Here is a 20,712-nt window from a genome sequence, read left to right as displayed (position 1 = left end):
ATAGTCTCCCCTTTCATCCTATGGTCTACTTTCCTCTTTCTATGATTCTGTCTCTTCTTTCTATAATTCTCAATTTCATCCCTATGGTTCTCCCTCTCCTCCCTATGGATCTTCATCTCCTTACAGTTGCACTGCTGCTACCGATGGTACCATCTCTCCTTTCAATGGTTTTTCGTCTCTTCCTATGGTCTTCGCTTTCTTTCCTTTGAGCCGATTTCTCTGTTTCCTATAGGCTTTCCTCTTTTTTATGTTTCTCCCTGCCGTTCCTGTGGTTTCCTCTTTTTAACTATGGGGTATCCTCTTCTTCCTCTGATTCCCTGTCTCCTTTATATATAGGGTTCCCTCTCTTTTCTATAGGGTTACCTCTCCTTTCTATGTTTCACTCTCTCCTTTCTTGTGAGGTTATTTTAGTAGCTTTTTAAGGGCATGTTATTATAGCCATAGGCCGGCAGCTTGTGGCCGTTAGCCTAGTAATAATTCATTTTAATTCATTTTATTTTCTGAGCAGAAGCTTCACTCTGAGGTGATATTTTTATTGCTTTTATCTATTACATTTTTAGTCTAGAAACTGTTTTCATTCTTTTTTAGTCTGACATTTTCATTCTGTGCTTGCTCAAGGCTGTAGAGGATAATGTTGTTGATACAAAGTGGAACACCACAATATATGCCGCTCCAAGGAAACATATGTGTTCTTCCATTAGGGCAGTTCTCTTAGAACACCAGCTGTTTTATTATAAAACATCTCTCTGCCCCCATATGTTAGAGGGAAAATTCCATCCAGAAGCTGCCACTGCATGCTGTTGCTTCATTACAGCTTTCTGCTGAGTTTAGACATCTTTTCCGCCTACCTGAGAGAGGACTCTAAGTAGACCAACAGCCCTCTTCACTGCTACCATATTCAGGTATGGGGGATGTGGTCTTCCTAGGAATCGTGAAGGGTGGATTAGGGCTAACACTGCTGTGATCTAGTAGTACTTTAGTGGCATAGGTAGGAATTCCATCACTTAGCATTGCAACACTATGGTGGGACTTTTCTTATGTTTAACTTTCTTTGTCAACGCTCTGTTAATGTTCTGTTTCATTATCCTAATAATTGCAGTACATGCCATTTTATCTAGAATGTAGTTGATTCAATAAAATATATTGAACCAATTCCTGCTTCTGTTTCTCTTTGCATTTGTGAGACTAATGTGACTGAGAGAAAAGGATGGGATCTGTTCCACCACGATCTCCCCTGAGAAATCAGAATGTCATGTGCACGGCTGCCACAAATTACCACCACTTTCAGGTGCTGGTGAGGTACTGCTAGCTGGCCGGGAGGGTTAGGCCGACAGTTGTCCTGGTGGTGCTGCCGCCCAAATCCAGCAGTCTCATTGGTACAACGAGAGCCAACAAGACACCTTCATATACTTCTCTCTCACATTCATATAGTTCTCATATAGGTTCCCTCTTCTTTCTATGATTCTCTTTCTCCTTCATACTGTTCTATTTTTGTTTTCATGTTTCATTATCCATCTTCTTCCTCTGGTTCCCTTTCCTCTTCCTATGATTCCCCCTTTTCTTCTAATGGTTCTTCATCTTCTTTCTATGGTTCTTCATTTCCTTCCTATGCCGCTCCCTCTTATTCCTATGGTTCCCTTTCTTCTTCGTGTAGTTCTCCCTTTCCTTCCTATGGATCTCCATCTCCTTCCCATGGTTCTCCCTCTCACTCCTATGGTTGTCCATCTCCTTCCTATGGTTCCCTTGCCTCCCCTGTGGTTCTCCCTCTCTTTCCTATGGTTCTCCCTCTCCTTCCTATTGTTCTCCATCTAATTCCTATGGTTCTCATTCTCCTTCCTATGGATCTCCCTCTCCTTCCTATGGTTCTCCCTCTCACTCATATGGTTGTCCATCTCCTTCCTATGGTTCTCCCTCTCATTCCTATGGTTCCCTTGCCTCTCCCTATGGCTCTCCCTCTCCTTCCTATGGTTCTCCATCTAATCCCTATGGTTCTCCCTCTCCTTCCTATGGTTCTCCATCTCCTTCCTATGGCTCTCCCTCTCTTTCATATAGTTCTCCCTCTCCTTCTTATGGTTCTCCATCTCCTTCCTATGGTTCTTCATCTCCTTCCTAGGCTCTCCCTCCCATTCTATGGCTCCCTTAGCGCTTCCTATGGTTCTCCCTCTCAATCCTATGGTTCTCCCTCTCAGTCCTATGGTTCCCTTTCTTCTTCCTATGGTTCTCTTTCTTCTTCCTATGGTTCTCCTTCTCATTCCTATGGTTCCCTTGCCTCTTCCTATAGTTGTTCCTCTCCTTCCTATGGTTCTGTATCTCCTTCCTATGGTTCTCCCTCTCCTTCCTATGGTTGTCCCTCTCCTTCCTATGGCTCTCCATCTCATTCCTATGGATCCCTTCCCTCTTCCTATGCTTCTCCCTTTCCTTCCTATGGTTCTTCATCCCCTACCTACGGTTCTTCATCTCTTTCGTTTGGTTCTCCATCTCCTTCCTATTGTTCTCCCTCTCCTTCCTATGGTCCTCTCTCACCTTTCTATGGCTCTCCCTCTCCTTCCTATGGTTCTACCTCTCCTTCCTATGGCTCTCCTTCTTCTTTCTATGGTTCTCCCTCTCCTTCCTACGGGGTTTCATCTCCTTCCTATGGATCTTCATCTCCTTCCTGTGGTTCTTCATCTCCTTCCCATGGTTTCCCCTCTCCTTCCTGTGGTTCTTCATCTTCTTCTTATGGTTCTACATCTGCTTCCTATGGTTCTACATCTGCTTCCTATAGTTCTTCATCTCATTATCATTCTCCTACTACTACCTATGGTATCCCCTCTCTTTCCTATGGTCATCTCTCTCCTTCCTATGGTTCTCCCTCTCCTTCCTATGGTCCTCTATTACCTTCCTATGGTTCTCCCTCTCCTTCCTATGGCTCTCCCTCTCACTCCTATGGTTCCATTCCCTTTGGAAATAGGTGTGAGGGCTGGGGAGGAGTAGCCTCCCCAGCCTCTGGAAATGCTTTGATGGCCACAGATGGTGCCCATCTCTGCATAAGCCAGTCTACACCGGTTCAGGGATCCCCCAGCCCTGCTCTGGCACGAAACTGGACAAAGGAAAGGGGAGTGACCACTCCCCTGACCTGCACCTCCCAGGGGAGGTGCCCAGAGCTCCTCCAGTGTGTCCCAGACCTCTGCCATCTTGGAAACAGAGATGTTTGTGACACACTGGACTGCTCTGAGTGGCCAGTGCCAGCAGGTGACGTCAGAGGCTCCTTCTGATAGGCTCTTACCTCTCTTGGTAGCCAATCCTCCTTCCTAGGTAGCCAAACCTCCTTTTCTGGCTATTTTGGGTCTCTGCTTTGGGGAATTCTTTAGATAACGAATGCAAGAGCTCACCAGAGTTCCTCTGCATCTCCCTCTTCACCTTCTGCCAAAGGATCGACCGCTGACTGCTCAGGACGCCTGCAAAACCGCAACAAAGTAGCAAGATGACTACTAGCAACCTTGTATCGCTTCATACTACCGGCTTTCTCGACTGTTTCCAGGTGGTGCATGCTCTGGGGATAGCCTGCCTCCTCTCTGCACCAGGAGCTCTGAAGAAATCTCCCGTGGGTCGACGGAATCTTCCCCCTGCAACCGCAGGCACCAAAAGACTGCATCACCGGTCCTCTGGGTGCCCTCTCAGCACGACGAGCGTGGTCCCTGGAACTCAGCAGCTCTGTCCAAGTGACTCCCACAGTCCAGTGACTCTTCAGTCCAAGTTTGGTGGAGGTAAGTCCTTGCCTCCCCACGCTAGATTGCATTGCTGGGTACAGTGTGATTTGCAGCTACTCCGGCTCCTGTGCACTCTTCCAGGATTTCCTTCGTGCACAGCCAAGCCTGGGTCCCCGACACTCTAACCTGCAGTGCACAACCTTTTGAGTTGTCCTCCGGCGTCGTGGGACTCCCTTTTGTGACTTTGCGTGGACTCCGGTTCACTCTTCTTCCAAGTGCCTGTTCAGGTACTTCTGCGGGTGCTGCCTGCTTCTGTGAGGGCTCCCTGAGTTGCTGGGCGCCCCCTCTGTCTCCTCCTCCAAGTGGCGACATCCTGGTCCCTCCTGGGCCACAGCAGCACCCAAAAACCCTAACCCCGACCCTTGCAGCTAGCAAGGCTTGTTTGTGGTCTTTCTTCGTGGGAGCACCTCTGCAAGCTTCATTGCGACGTGGGTCATCCATCTTCCAAAGGGGAAGTTCCTAGTCCTCTTCTTTCTTGCAGAACTCCAAGCTTCTTCCAACAGGTGGCAGCTTCCTTGCACCCTCAGCTGGCATTTCCTGGGCTCCTGCCCACTCTCAACACTGTCGCGACTATTGGACTTGGTCCCCTTGTCTTACAGGTACTCAGGTCCGGAAATCCACTGTTGTTGCATTGCTGGTGTTTGTTCTTCCTGCAGAATCCCCCTATCACGACTTCTGTGCTCTCTGGGGGTAGTAGGTGCACTTTACACCTACCTTTCAGGGTCTTGGGGTGGGCTATTTTTCTAACCCTCACTGTTTTCTTACAGTCCCAGCGACCCTCTACAAGCTCACATAGGTTTGGGGTCCCTTCGTGGTTCGCATTCCACTTTTGGAGTATATGGTTTGTGTTGCCCCTATACCTATGTGTTCCTATTGCAATCTACTCTAACTTTACACTGCTTGCATTACTTTTCTTGCTATTATCTGCATAATTTTGGTTTGTGTACATATATCTTGTGTATATATCTTATCCTCAGACTGATGGTACTCACTGAGATACTTTTGGCATATTGTCATAAAAATAAAGTACCTTTATTTTTAATACTTCTCTGTATTGTGTTTTCTTATGATATTGTGCATATGACACCAGTGGTATAGTAGGAGCTTTACATGTCTCCTAGTTCAGCCTAAGCTGCTTTGCCATAGCTACCTTCTATCAGCCTAAGCTGCTAGAAACACCTCTTCTACACTAATAAGGGATAACTGGACCTGGCAGAATGTGGAAGTACCTCTGGTACCCACTACAAGCCAGGCCAGCCTCCTACACTGCCTCTCCTTCCTACAGTGTTTCATCTCCTTCCTATGGATCTCCCTCCCCTTCCTATGGCTCTCCCTTGCACTCCTATGGATCCCTGTCCTCTTCCTATGGTTCTCCCTCTCCTTCCTATGGTTATTCCTCTCCTTCCTATGGCTCCCTTTCTCTTCCTATAGTTCTCCCTCTCCTTCCTATGGTTCTCCCTCTCAATCCTATGGTTCTATTACCTCTTCCTATGGATCTCCCTGTCCTTCGTATGGTTTTTCACCTCCTTCCTATAGTTCTTCATCTCCTTCCTATGGTTCTCACTCTGAGTCCTATGGTTCTCCCTTTCAGTCCTAATGTTCCCCTTTTCCTTCCTATGGTTCTTCATCTGCTTTCGATGGTTCTTCATCTGCTTCCTATGGTTCTTCATCTGCTTCCTATAGATCCTCATCTCATTACTGTTCCACTGCTACCTATGGTATCCCCCTCTCCTTCCTATGGTTCTCCCTCTCCTTCCTATGGTTCTCCCTCTCCTTCCTATGGTTCTCCACCCCCTTCATATGATTCCCCTCTCCTTCCTATGGTTCTCCCTCTCCTTCCTATGGTTCTCCCTCTCAGTCCTATGGTTCTTCTTCTCCTTCCTATGGTTCTCCTTCTCCTTCCAATGGTTCTCCATCTTCTTCCTATGGTTTTTCACCTCCTTCATATGGTTCTCCCTCTCAGTCGTATGGTTCTCCCTCTCAGTCCTAATGTTCCCCCTTTCCTTCCTATGGTTCTTCATCTGCTTCCTATGGTTCTTCATATTCTTCCTATGGTTCTCCCTCTCCTTCCTATGGTTCTCCCTCTCCTTCCTATGTATCTTCCTCTCCTTCCTATGGCTCCCTTTCTCTTTCTATAGTTCTCCCTCTCCTTCCTATGGTTCTCCCTCTCCTTCCTATGGTTCTCCCTCTCAATCCTATGGTTCTATTACCTCTTCCTATGGATCTCCCTGTCCTTCGTATGGTTTTTCACCTCCTTCCTATAGTTCTTCATCTCCTTCCTATGGTTCTCCCTCTGAGTCCTATGGTTCTCCCTTTCAGTCCTAATGTTCCCCTTTTCCTTCCTATGGTTCTTCATCTGCTTTCGATGGTTCTTCATCTGCTTCCTATGGTTCTTCATCTGCTTCCTATAGATCCTCATCTCATTAATGTTCCACTGCTACCTATGGTATCCCCCTCTCCTTCCTACAGACCTCTCTCTCCTTCCTATGGTTCTCCCTCTCCTTCCTATGGTTCTCCACCCCCTTCATATGATTCCCCTCTCCTTCCTATGGTTCTCCCTCTCCTTCCTATGGTTCTCCTTCTCAGTCCTATGGTTCTTCTTCTCCTACCTATGGTTCTCCTTCTCCTTCCAATGGTTCTCCATCTTCTTCCTATGGTTTTTCACCTCCTTCATATGGTTCTCCCTCTCAGTCGTATGGTTCTCCCTCTCAGTCCTAATGTTCCCCCTTTCCTTCCTATGGTTCTTCATCTGCTTCCTATGGTTCTTCATATTCTTCCTATGGTTCTCCCTCTCCTTCCTATGGTTCTCCCTCTCCTTCCTATGGATCTCCCTCTCCTTCCTATGGATCTCCCTGTCCTACGTATGGTTTTTCACCTCCTTCCTATAGTTCTTCATCTCCTTCCTATGGTTCTTCATCTCCTTCCTATGGTTCTCCCTCTCCTTCCGTTGGTTCCCCCTCTCCTTCCTATGGCTCTCCCTTGCACTCCTATGGATCCCTGTCCTCTTCCTATGGTTCTCCCTCTCCTTCCTATGGTTATTCCTCTCCTTCCTATGGTTCCCTTTCTCTTCCTATAGTTCTCCCTCTCCTTCCTGTGGTTCTCCCTCTCCTTCCTATGGTTCTCACTCTTCTTCCTATGGTTATTCCTCTCCTTCCTATGATTCCCTTTCTCTTCCTATAGTTCTCCCTCTCCTTCCTATGGTTCTCCCTCTCCTTCCTATGGTTCTCCCTCCTCTTCCTATGGTTCTCCCTCTCCTTCCTATGGTACTACCTCTTCTTCCAACGGTTCTTCATCTTCTTCCTATGGTTCTCTATCACCTTACTATGATTCCCCCTCTCCTTGATATGGTTCTACATCTGCTTCCTATGGTTCTTCATCTCAGTGTTGCTCTCCTACTACTACCTATGGTATCCCCTCTCCTTTCTATGGTCCTCTCTCACCTTCCTTTGATTCTCTTTTTCTTTTTCCTATAGGCTTTCCTCTCCTCTTACTGTTCTCCTCCCTGTGGTTTCCTTTTTTAACTATGGGGTAGCCTCTTATTTCTATGGTTCTCCTCTCTCTTCTGTAGGGTTCCCTCTACCTTCTGTAGAGTTCCCTCTCATTTCTATATTTCACTGTCTCCTTCATATGCTTCTCTCTCGCCTTCCTATAGTTCTCCCACTCCTTTCTATTCAGTTCTCTCTTCTTTCTATGATTCTCTCTCTTACTCTCACTCTTTCACTTCTGCTTTACATTCCTTCATCCATCTTCTTCCTATGGTTCCTATTCCTCTTCTTATGGTTCTCCCTCTCCTTCACAATGCTCTCCGTCTCCTTCCTGCTGTTCTGCCCCCTCCTTCACATGATTCTACGTCTTCCTATGTTTCTTCATCTCCTTTCTATGTTTCACCATCTGCCTCCAATGACATGCACTGTCCTTTTCCTATGTTCTCCTTCTTATTGTTTTCCATCTCCTTCTTAAGATTTCCTTTACTTGGTTTCTCGCTGCTTTCTATGCTTCTCTCTTCCTATATCAATATTTATTCCTCGCCACCACATGGTTACACCTCCCCATGTTTCTTAATCTTCTTCGTATGGTTCTCTATCTTTTTCCTGTGGTTCTCCCTCTCCTTCCTACTGTTCTACCTCTAGACCCTATGGTTACACTTCTCCTTTCTCTAGTTCTCTTATCAATTTGTTATAGTTTTCCTCTCTGTGCTATGTTCTTTTTCCTATTGTCTTCCCTCTCCTTTCGATGGCTTTCCCCCTCCATCCTATAGTTCCTCTCCTAAGGCCCTTCCTATCATCCCGACAATTCCTTATGATTCGCTCTGTCTCTTTCCAATACGTTTTCCTCTCCTCCTTACAGTTCAATCTTTTTTTCCTTTGGTGTCATCATTTTCTATCATTTCTATGGTTCTCCCTTCTTCTTCCTATGGTTTTCAGTCTAATTTCTCCTGGCTTCCCTATCTTTTATAGGATTTTCCTTCTCCGTTCTATGGTTTCCATCTTCTTCCTATGGTTCTTCTGCTCAATTATCTGGGTACATCTCTCCTTTCTATGGTTTTATCTGTCTTTTCTATGGGTTTCCCTCTCCTTTATATGGTTTTCAATCTAATTCCCATTTTCCTATATTTTACCTTCTCATTCCTAAGGCTGTCTCTCTTTTCCCTATGATTCTACCTCTCCTTTCTATGTTTATCCGTCTATTTCATAGAGTTCCCTTTCCTTTCTATGTACAACATCTATAAGTAAGCACAAGATGAAACTGTGATTACTACAGGAAAGGGAAATGAGTTTAATTTAACTACAATATTAGGGGCCTCATTACAACATTGGCGGGCGTTGTAACCGCCTTGCGGCACTCACGCGGTGCCCATTTTGACATCAAAAAACAAAGTTTCCGCCCGCCGGCCCAGCGGGGATGTAAAATATTTCTTTTAAGAACATTTAAAAGCACTGACAAACTCTAGGAGGTGGTGTTTGAGATAAGATAGATAGCTGTTGTCCCTAGCTGAGGAAGGGCAGACTTTTTTGAGCTTTACTATCTAGCGGTGAGACTCCAGTTTGTAGATAAGTAGAAGACAAACAAACAAACCTATGAGGTTCTGTTTCTGGAGTGGAACCTTTCACCTGTACCTTTCATCTGGCCCTTTTGAGTCACATCTGGCCGGAGCGCTTTGTTCCAAAGGTGATTAATATAGCTCATCACTGCTAATGGAGGTGCCTCAGATCCATCATTAGAAAGTGTCTAGGTTAGTGAAGGATACAAACAAGATGGTGGGATGCAGGGACTACAAGATGCTAGACCCAGAAACAGATTGATGAAAGGGCACCAGTGGCAGGAAGGGCACTCACCACAAATGGGAGCACCAGTTTGGCAGCAAAAATAAGCATTAGGTGCTTGAGCCTGATATTAGGGGAGTTATCACGCACCATGTGATATAAGCTACCTAGAAGAGTTACAGTCTACATCTCTAATTAGACAAATCAACATGAGCTGAAATGAAGAAACCTTGACCCTTGCATAAAGATAAAAAACGTCATATATATTTAATTAAATTATCATTTTGATTGCTAAACGAATTGGCTTTTCTTTTTTTGTTCCTCGTCCCTCAACACATAGATCATTTGATCAATCTGAATAAGAAACACTGGATAATACCACCAAATAATTTTAGAAGAATTAATCAATAAAAAACATTTTAATATTTAAAAAGACTTTGATCAACAACCTCATTTGTGTCTGTTAATAAATATACTGAGTCGACCTTGAGAGGACCTTGACAACTTCTTGGGGACTTTGTCCCAGTGAGTAGAATTCAACAGCTGCTGTGAAGGTGATTGCCTTACCCTGTAGGGAAATGCTAGTGATGTGGATAATTGCTACACAGATGGATGGTCCAAGGATTGGAGGACTGAGGTCACTTAAGGAGAAAGGGATAAAATATTTCTCCACGCAGCAACAGTATCTCATAGTTCTAGACTGAAACTGATACAATGTCATTATATACCATTGACTTGACTGCAGCTCGACTCTATGGGGCTGGCCTAGACATGGAGCCGGGGTTGAGAATGAGGATTTTTTCACATGATGCCCTGCAAGTGGAGAGCAGGGACTTGGCTCTCCTGAGCACAACAAACGTGAAACGGCTATAGGTGCGCCTGCTCGGTCTACCAAACTGTCCATAATCCATGCAGGAGTGCAGGTTCAGTGGCCTATAGTGCTTACTGGTGAGACGATGGTGAACTATGGCTGGGACATCTACTTGGGACCCTTCCGCTGAAGACTGCTTGAATGACCTCCGCAGATTGGCCTGACAGACTGTACAGTTTCCAACTCTTGCAACCAACCATATGGTGCCTACTGGTCAATAAATGATGAGGCTGTTCTTGTTGAGCTCACTAGGCACACCAATAAAAAACCGCATACTAGACGGTTGGTATCTACGGGCACAGGAGAGCCTCATGAGGTGCAACTCACACTACCAACTCTGCCCTGTACAGATGATAACCCTGGTAGATAGCAGTCGTATACTGACATAGTAAACTTCTTGAGGTGGAGCCAACCACTCCCTACCATGCCCTCACAGGTGATAAACCTCACTGATGGCCAATATTTGCTGATGCTGGAGAACCTTATAAGATGGAGCCTATTACTACTACATACCCTGACCTGCACAGATGTTCCTCTGGCCAGAGGCCATCCTCCTGTACTCTACGTGACGAATGCAGCATGTGACATGATTCAATGTGTACCATGTACAGTGAGAATATGAATATAGTATGAAGGGGAAGCCCTTTGACTACAACTATCTCTCAAAAATGTCCAATGCTCTCACTGTGAATTCAATGAAACAACTTGATTGATGGAATTGGTTGTTGTCAGTGTACATACTGTCTTTTCTTTTTACTGTATGAAAAACACAAATTATGTTTTAAAATAAATAGCTAAGACATTTAGGGTGGATGGCCCTACGGACACTGAATAAACAAGAATGATGAGCCTGGGAGAGGAGTGAAGGCTGTGCGAAGAGAGAGAGGTCTGTGAAGGAGAGAACAGGGTTTACAGCAAGTTACGGACAAAAAGCACCAGGATGGTACAGAGGAGAATGAACCAGCATGAGGGTTTATGAGCTTGCAGAGCACTAAAAAAGAGGTAAGAGAATTCAGGGGTAGGTAGAAGTCAAGTGACATGCATGAAGATGGATAGCCAGAAGTAGCCAGGGTGGACAGAGGCACCTAGGAGGACTCTGCTAGGAAACCGCTGGATGTGAGAAATAAATGAAGCTTACCTTGATGGGGCACTCCGTCGCCTGCTGGCTTGCGGTAAACATCATGTGTTGTTGTCTTGTTGGACATGCAGGAAACAAGATCTACAGAGAGCAGCCCACGATGCCCATGGCGATGGACCTGCCCTTCGCCAAACTTCTCGGTGACTGGTGGCTCACTGTCCAACTCCGCTGTGGCTCTCTGCAAGAAAGTAGGCAAGAATCAAGGAGATGGCTTCCAAAGGGTTGAAATATGGACTTTGTGACAAAGGAAGAATTTGCACAAAGTTCCAGAAGGTTGGAATGACACAGAAGGATGGAGACTGTGCTGACATGTGCTAGGTCTGAAGGCAACTAGGCAGGGTTTCTTTTATTGCTATAAATGTATTCAGTCATGTTTACAAGATATGTTAGTCTAGTTATATAATAAAGCACATTTTCTAATTTTCCTACGGCTAATACATAAACTAACAAAACAATTTACATTTTTAAAGTCTTCAACTTAGGGCTCTCAGAAGTCTACAATCCTTTGCTTCCTTTACCATAAAAACCAAATTGGATGAAGAGGAGTGGGGAAGACTATTGAGGAGGGAAAACTGATATGTGCACACTAAGGTTTGCATTACGAGTTCCTTCTCAATCTCAATATGGCCAATAAATAGGTGTTACCAGGAAAATCAGAATTTGATATCTTGTGAGAACACACATCCTTTGGCTTTCTCCAGCCACATTTTGCCTCAGTAAAGCAAGGAAATCTTTTATGGGAATGTGTCCAGATTGTGGGTAAAACCTAAAGAACAACGTACACATACATGGACTGAAGTTCTTGAAACCATAATTGAGCAGTAATACCTCAGATGGAAGTTACTGCTCCCCATCGTATCAGAGTTTCTCAACACTAAGTTGTAACTTCAGGAGTTGCGTAAAAACTCTTAAAGAAGGCCGAAGTATTTATTGTCCGACCGACCGTCAACCAGGAACCACATCATGACAGTAATAAGCAAACACCTCTTCAGATTGAAACTCCACATAGCACCTCCACTTTCTTAATTTAGGGTTATGTACTGTGCCCAGATCATATGTTTCTTTCACCTACCCTCTCCCCCTCTCAAATTACACTTGGTGTGACGCACCTTGGTGTGTAGGAGGGGTTTTGAAGTTTCTGGGCGCTCATGAGCAAGCAGGAGCCTCTACCACACTGTACTCCTAAGAATGACAGACCAGGCAAAGGACGGGGTTCATGAGTCATGGAGAAAGGAAAATAGTGACCACAAGAGGAAGGGCTGTGCAGCTAAGCATGTCAGAAGTATGTATTACTCACTTCCAAAGATAATGTTTCTACAGAGTGATATCTGGCTAGGCTCAAACCAGAAGACACCTTTGAAGGGAGGACAATACGTGATGCAGTCTATGAAGTTTAGCCTTCTTACATAAACAGTAGTTTATGTGCTGAGCAGAAAGGGATTCTCTACTCCTGTTTAGTTATCACAACACAAGGAACTTCTTACAAGGCATGTGGTCCATCAATCCACTAGGGATGGGCACATTTGAGCTTCTGCTGATCTATCAGGTTTACGATGTAGGACACAGAATAAGTGAAGTCTCCTAGGTTGACAAAAGAATAACGTTGGACAGAATAACAAATGTTCTTCAAGGTTTAGTGAAACACCCTGATCCTAAGAAACGAGTTGGCAGCTACCACCTGCTAAAGGAAGATCAGGCATGATGAGCAGTCTTACACCAACGTAATATGGATGACCCCATCCGGGTCCCACCCCTGGTCTGGACACCGAGTTGTGAGGCTCAGGGACAGACGCTACAGGTTCGCTTCTCAGTTACCTCTTCCAGCCAGTTGTCGAGCAGATGTTTATAGCGAGGAATGACTGCTGGTTTGTGCTGCACCTCCTGGGTCTCCATTCTCATGGAAAGTCTGGTGAAAAAAAGAGAATATTGGTAGAAACACGTCAGGGACTCTGGCAAGGACTGATGGCACAGTAGACAAATTAAACCGAATAATGGGTACAGAGCTGCCCCAGATCCACAGGGAGCCAGATGAGAAAGAGATCCAAATGGGAAGCTCTGCACAAGGGAACAAGAAAGTCAAAGCTCAGAATTAACATGAACGCAAGAGCCGATTTAGCATTCAGACTAATACCCAGGTTAGTTGTACAAGACATACAGGTAAAAACATTAACAATTAAGGGAATGTGGGGTAAAGCACTCTGGAGGTCCACACGGGAAGACTGAAGCTCAGTAAGTTCCTCTTTCACAATTGCTGTTACAGATACTGACTGCAAATACCCACATAGAGGATATACATACAAAGGCAGGGTATGTGGAGCTGATACCTATTGTGATGTTATAGAACAACTCACAGACAACACTCACAGTAGACAAAAAGCACCACCTAGGTTGTCAGCTGTGCCCACAAATCCTGGCAATCAAACAGGAACACGCAAGGCGATAACAGCAAAATGCACAGCCACAATAGACAAGGAGCTAGCAAGGAGGAGAAAACAATGGGCACACTTGGAAGAAAGCAAACGTCAAACCACACAAGGGACCTGGAAGCCAACACAGTAGGAACAGGAAGGTATCAAACTAGAGGGTAAGGGAAAGAAAGGCAGGGACTGAGAGCAAGGTAATTGCAGAAAGGCAGACGGGTCGAGGGTCAAGGACGCACTAAAATAGTGCTGGCTCAGAAATCAAGGAGGCCATTAATGCAGAGCAAGTACAAGGAATAACTAATGTTCAGGAACTCAGGAAATAAGGGGCCAGTCAAACAGGAAGAGACCTTGGATGTCCATCTCTGGACTGAAGTAACTGGGGTTTAAAGGAGCTCACTGTGACCACATGGCAGAGGTGTGCTGAATTCCTCCACTCATCTTTGGCCTGCTGTGGGGGAGATGAAGCCGTGAACAGGGAATTCTAGGTACTGAAGTTTTAGCATACGCAGAATGGCTTCCACAAAACCCAGGATGGATCAGCTATGAACTGCGATTTTCGAATAGTGTCCAAGAGCCTGGAAACCAGTGTGTGGGTATAGTAGGTCTGGAAGCTCACTGGAACACTGGAAAGTTCCATATGTAGACCCCCTGTGGTGTGCACGAAGGCAGAGAGAGAAAATCGTGACAACACAAGCCAAAGATGGCAGATTTTTTTCTTGTGCGTGGCTCACCAAAGGTAAGTTGGGGAGTGTGAATGAGAACTGGTGACTCCTAGAGCGATTTTTAGGCGCTAGATGGACACTTGGCGGGATTTCCTCACCCCGAATGGTCATAGGCGGTCTTGGTCGTCTGTGGTGAGAAAGCTGCAGCTCAGTACAAAATTGGTGCAAGAGTGAGTATGAAACAGCTGGTGAAAGAGAGAGCATGAAACAGCTGGTACAAGAGTGAGTATGAAACAGCTGGTGCAAGAGTGAGTATGAAACAGCTGGTGCATTGGTGAGTATGAAACAGCTGGTGCAAGAGTGAGTATGAAACAGCTGGTGCATTGGTTACTATGAAACAGCTGGTGCATTGGTGACTATGAAACAGCTGGTGCAAGGGTCAGTATGAAACAGCTGGTGCATTGGTGACTATGAAACAGCTGGTGCAAGGGTGAGTATGAAACAGCTGGTGCAAGAGTGAGTATGAAACAGCTGGTGCATTGGTGACTATGAAACAGCTGGTGCAAGGGTGAGTATGAAACAACTGGTGCATTGCTGAGTATGAAACAGCTGGTGCAAGGGTGAGTATGAAACAGCTGGTGCAAGGGTGAGTATGAAACAGCTAGTGCAAGAGTGAGTATGAAACAGCTGGTGCATTGGTGACTATGAAACAGCTGGTGCAAGGGTAAGTATGAAACAGCTGGTGCATTGCTGAGTATGAAACAGCTGGTGCAAGGGTGAGTATGAAACAGCTGGTGCAAGAGTGAGTATGAAACAGCTGGTGCAAGAGCGAGCATGAAACAGCTGGTGCAAGAGCGAGTATGAAACAGCTGGTGAAAGAGTGAGTATGAAACAGATGGTGCATTGGTGAGTATGAAACAGCTGGTGTAAGGGTGAGTATGAAACAGCTAGTGCAAGGGTGAGTATGAAACAGCTGGTGCAAGAGTGAGTATGAAACAGCTGGTGCAATAGTGAGTATGAACAGCTGGTGCATTGGTGACTATGAAACAGATAGTGCAAGGGTGACTATGAAACAGCTAGTGCAAGGGTGACTCTGAAACAGCTGGTGCAAGAGTGAGCATGAAACAGCTGGTGCAAGAGTGAGTATGAAACCTCTAGTGCAAGAGTGAGTATGAAACAGCTAGTGCAAGGGTGAGTATGAAACAGCTGGTGCAAGAGTGAGTATGAAACAGCTAGTGCAAGAGTGAGTATGAAACAGCTAGTGCAAGGGTGAGTATGAAACAGCTGGTACAACAGCGAGCATGAAACAGGTGGTGCAAGGGTGAGTATGAAACAGCTGGTGAAAGAGCGAGTATGAAACAGCTGGTGCATTGCTGACTATGAAACAGCTAGTGCAAGGGTGAGTATGAAACAGCTAGTGCATTGGTGACTATGAAACAGCTGGTGCAAGGGTGAGTATTAAACAACTGGTGCAAGAGTGAGCATGAAACAGCTGGTGCAAGGGTGAGTATGAAACAGCTGGTGAAAGAGCGAGCATGAAACAGCTGGTGCAAGAGCGAGTATGAAACAGCTGGTGCATTGGTGACTATGAAACAGCTGGTGCATTGGTGACTATGAAACAGCTAGTGCAAGGGTGACTATGAAACAGCTGGTGCAAGAGCGAGCATGAAACAGCTGGTGCAAGAGTGTGTATGAAACCGTTAGTGCAAGAGTGAGTATGAAACAGCTAGTGCAAGGGTGAGTATGAAACAGCTGGTGCAAGAGCGAGCATAAAACAGCTGGTGCAAGAGTGAGTATGAAACAGCTAGTGCAAGAGTGAGTATGAAACAGCTAGTGTAAGGGTGAGTATGAAACAGCTGGCGCAAGAGCGAGCATGAAACAGCTGGTGCAAGGGTGAGTATGAAACAGCTGGTGAAAGAGCGAGCATAAAACAGCTGGTGCAAGGGTGAGTATGAAACAGCTGGTGATAGAGCGAGTATGAAACAGCTTGTGCATTACTGACTATGAAACAGCTAGTGCAAGGGTGAGTATGAAATAGCTGGTGTATGCTGACTATGAAACAGCTAGTGCAAGGGTGAGTATGAAACAGCTGGTGTAAGAGTGAGTATGAAACAGCTGGTGCAAGAGCGAGCATGAAACAGCTGGTGCAAGGGTGAGTATGAAACAGCTGGTGAAAGAGCGAGCATGAAACAGCTGGTGCAAGGGTGAGTATGAAACAGCTGGTGCAGGAGTCAGTATGAAACAGCTGGTGTAAGAGCGAGTATGAAACAGCTGTGGTTTCACCCTCTAGATGTATGCTTTAGATGACACAGGTATGTCACAGCAGTGCGCGCTCTCCCTCTCTTTCTGATTAAGCAGATATTGTAGGCCACTGCTTCTAACAGCCATCTCTCCAGTGATATTTAACTTAAATGGTATGGCTATGGACAACAGATTGACAAAATGAACAGATTCTAGCTTCACGGAGCACAGGCAACCCTCAGGTCATGCATAACCTACCAACTTGGGCCTCCAACAGCACAGTTATGGCATAGGTGCAGGGCTCAAGCAAAGGACCTCTTCTGCGGACTACTTACATCAGAATCATTGCTCAACAAGACAAAGGTGACAAAGAACTTGTAGGTTTACACCTCACATAGCAAAGTTACTCACAAGGTCACATAGATCTTGCAGGCATCAGCAAATGCACAGGATCCCACTTTTCACTAATCTTAAGGACTCAGACACAGCAAAGTCTTTGTTCCTAGATAGCATATGCGCACACGTCTGAGTCTACTAAGAATTCAGACTTTTATGGTTTGGATAAAATAATGACACAATGTATAACCACAGATTTCAGGCATGTACAGATCTGACAGAGAAGGATAAGAAAGCAATACCATCATCCAGGGTCCACTACTCTCATTACATTACTTCTTTCTTTCAAATACATTGGGCCCGATTTAGAACTCTGTGGACGGGTTACTCCGTTACAACGCTGAAGGATACCCCCTCTGCCGAAATCTAAATCCCAGTCCATCCTATGAGACTTAGGCCTACGGGGCATCCGTCAGTAGTCACGGAGTAACCCGTTCGATAAGTTCTAAATCAGGCCCTTTATTTGGTTTATATGCATAAAAAAAATATAAAAGCATAACACATAAAAATACCCAGTACACCTACATACAGTGCATATTAAAAGCGAAAAACAGATCAACATAATAAAAAAATAGAAAGACATGACTTCAACATCCACTCAGTATCAGACTACCCATATGATCCAAGCGTTCCCTAATACCTAAGACGTGGCCTAAATAAGTGTAAACGCCAGAACATACTTGAGCGGACAAGTGTCTCCTCAACAGAGACTTGATAAAACTAGCTCTAGGCTAGTCATAAAAATGGCAGAAGCACATTAAATTGAGGTGTACCTTGAGTTGAGAAACTATCCCATGGACATGTGACTAACATTGATGAGCAGTTGTTACAGTGAGGAAATGGCACCAGGTGATGTAACTTGTTGAATCTACATAGTCAGCAAGAGCCTCAGTTGGGAGCCCAGTAGATTTATCAAGTGGGATTGTAAAACCAGTGAGGGAGAGAATTTGAGATACTAGTTGACAGTATTTTTTAAGTTCAGCTTGGTGAGCCTTCTTCCTCCAACAGCTGTAAACACTTGTGTTTAATGTCTCTGATCCAGCTAAAGTTAATAGATCATTGAACAAATCGGGTCTCCCCAGGTTTTGATGTTCTTCAATCATGGAATCAAGACCTGACTGAGGGCTAAACAGTTCATTATGATGGACCCATTAAATCTAACTTCCTCATTCGTCCGGACCCTACGCACAATTAAAGCAGGCTACGTTTTATAAGGTTGTCTATATACTACAAACCTAATTCTCTATGGCCAAACAACGACGCTGTGCTCTTTGGCAGCAACAACATTCTCCCGAGGTAGGCATTTTCACCAATTTGTAACATAGGGGCCTTAACGCCCCCTAATTGCCTGCCCCAAACACAGACACCGAGGTGCATATGGCACAATACATGGCAACCTTTGTTTTAAAGCTATAAGGCCTAATGATCCAAAAAGAGATGTTCACTGCCGCCAGAAATGGGTCACTCCGGCTGTTAATATGTTGTTTCCACCTGTGTTTCTTGTCAAAGTTAACCCCCAGATAACAAAAAATAATGGTATGCTCGAATGACGTTACTGAAAAAAAATCTATAGTAACTGCCCCCACTAGAAACACACGTCATTAACACATGTTTTACACAAATTGATTTAAATCCAAACTTGTTGATGAATAAAGCACGATGATTCAATAACTTTACCAGAGCAGCTGGTGTAGAGCCTAGAAGGGCTGCATCGTCCCCTAGAGCAATGAGGGGATGGGTGGATTACTGATCTGGGGCGCAGCCTTGCACCTCTCCGCCCGTTGGATCACTTAAGTAATTAAACAGAGCACAGATCAACCAGTAGAAATGCCCATAGTACCTTGTTAGCAGAAGCCTCTCCCCTGAGTGTCCCTTCCGCATATTACCCCGCCCTTCCAGTGCTCTAATGGATGCCCCTTCATTAGCTTTCAGTACTCCCGTGACACTTGTAACGGGAAATTTGTTCAGGATTTCGCTGACAAAACGGCGGGGTTGAGAATATTGTTGCGCAAAGGTTGTCATTTTTTGTGGTCAAAAGTGCAGCAAGAATGTTTCGACAACATTAAGCAAGAGGTGTGTACTGCAAAGATTTTAGTACCCTTTGAAACTTCTTCTCCCACTATACTGACTGTAGATGCTAGTGTGTCTGGTGTAGGTGCAGTTCTGTCTCAAGTTCACTGCGGTGAAGAGAGGACGGTAGCTTTTGCTTCACGCTCTCTCACTCTTTATGTCGTCTTCCTCTCCCCCTCCTCTTTCTCTCCTTCTCTCTCTCCCCCTCTCTGACTTCTTCCTCTCCCTCTCGTCCACTCCCCTCTCTCTCCCCCGTCTTCTTCCTCTCCCCCTCTCCCTCCTCTCTCCCCCATCTCTCCCTCTCCTCTTTCCTGCCTGCCCCCTCTCTCTGCCCCTCCCCCTCTCTCTCTCTGTGATCTCCCTCCCTCCTCTCTCTTCTCTCTCCTTCCTCCCTCCATTCTCTCTTTCTTCTTCTCTCCTCCCTATTCCCGACTCTCCCTCTCTCTCTTTCCCTTCTATGCCTCCCCCTCTCTATCTTCCCTCTTTCTCTCCCTCCCTCTTCTCTCTTCTCTCTCCTTCCTCCCTCCATTCTCTCTTTCTTCTCCCTCTCTCTCTTTCCCTTCTATGCCTCCCCCTCTCTATCTTCCCTCTTTCTCTCCCTCCCTCTTCTCTCTCCTTCCTCCCTCCATTCTCTCTTTCTTCTTCTCTCCTCCCTATTCCCGACTCTCCCTCTCTCTCTTTCCCTTCTATGCCTCCCCCTCTCTATCTTCCCTCTTTCTCTCCCTCCCTCTTCTCTTTCCTTTCTCTCCCTCACTCTTCTCTTTCCTTTCTCTCCCTCCCTCTTCTCTTTCCTTTCTCTCCCTCCCTCTTCTCTTTCCTTTCTCTCCCTCCCTCTTCTCTTTCCTTTCTCTCTCTGCTCTTCCTCCTTTCTCTCCCTCTCTCCTCGCCTCCCTCCCCCGGGCCTCCCGGACTCAGATGTCTCTTCCTCGTGCTGTCTCTCATCGCTCTCTCTCTCTGACCTCCCCACCCTCTCTCTACACTCCCTCTCTCTCCTCTCCCTCTTTATTTCTCTCCCCCTGGCCTCCCTGGCTCAGATGTCTCCCATCCTCGCGCTGTCTCTTACCTCTGCTCGCGCTCGGCTCCCTCCGCAGTGCGCCTGCGCACCACCTCCTCCCCCTGTTTCCATAGTAACGGCAAACACAGCGACCAGCTTCTTCCTGCACCCGCGCGTTCGGTTCCCAGGGGAACCGGCACAGCTGAACTGTGATTGGACAGATGTTCTCTAAACCCCGCCCAAGCTCGAGCTGTACCTTGTAGTCTTGCACGCGGGAGGGCGTGGCGCATACGTGACGTCACCCCCATCGCCAGTTGTCCAACGCTATAGGTTGGCGGGAAGGAAACTCTGACGTCACACACGCTCGGCGCGCGCCCCTTCCGGCCGCAGGTGGGCGGAAGCCCCGGACTGCCCCGGAAGAGGCGGGCTCTGGCGAGTGATGGTGGCCCCGGGGTGATCCTCCTCTGCTGAGGCCTCCTCAGTGGGTGACGAGGGCGGGATCCGAGGGGCACGAGGAGCCCAAGCGGCTCTGAAGTAATGCCAACCGCCCCCCGGGGTCCGAGGCGGGGCTGCGTGCCTCAGAGGAGCGTGAGGCCCTGTGTTGTGGACCCGACGGGGCGCAGATAAACAAGCCTCCCTGCCGGGGGGCTGCTGCCTGGCTGAGGTACACCCGTGCACGGCTGCTCCCGCTGCACGCGTGACGGCTGCCTGGAAGCCGGCCCTGGCTTCAACTGAGAGCCCCTGGAAGCGCCCTGCTGACACAGCCTGGCTGGGGTTGGAGTTGTAAAGCAGTCACCCGCTGGCCTGCGAAGGGTGCGCTTGTAGAGGAGGCGTTAACGCCTGCACCAGCTACACTCTGCAGGTTACTCAAATCTATATTTTGGGAGCAGTTCATCTTCAAAAT

At 46.4% G+C, this 20,712-nt stretch overlaps 1 protein-coding gene across 1 annotated transcript in view; it reads right to left on the bottom strand.

Moving 5' to 3' along the window:
• SPAG8 (sperm associated antigen 8) overlaps positions 1 to 20,099 on the bottom strand; it is a 111,887-nt gene extending 91,788 nt beyond the window's left edge. The window contains exons 1-3 of the mRNA XM_069205695.1: positions 19,878 to 20,099; positions 12,838 to 12,928; positions 11,023 to 11,200 (exon numbers count right to left, since the gene is read on the bottom strand). Coding sequence (XP_069061796.1) covers positions 11,023 to 11,200; positions 12,838 to 12,928; positions 19,878 to 20,098 — 490 coding nt within the window. The 5' untranslated portion in view covers position 20,099. The remainder of the gene's footprint in view (positions 1 to 11,022; positions 11,201 to 12,837; positions 12,929 to 19,877) is intronic.
• Positions 20,100 to 20,712: the final 613 nt, after the last annotated feature.

Source organism: Pleurodeles waltl, chromosome 1_2 (genome assembly GCF_031143425.1).
Source record: "Pleurodeles waltl isolate 20211129_DDA chromosome 1_2, aPleWal1.hap1.20221129, whole genome shotgun sequence".
In the NCBI taxonomy this organism is placed as follows: Eukaryota; Metazoa; Chordata; class Amphibia; order Caudata; family Salamandridae; genus Pleurodeles; species Pleurodeles waltl.
The sequence above is the reverse complement of the archived record's forward strand: the minus strand, read 5'-3'. Positions and strand labels throughout refer to the sequence as shown.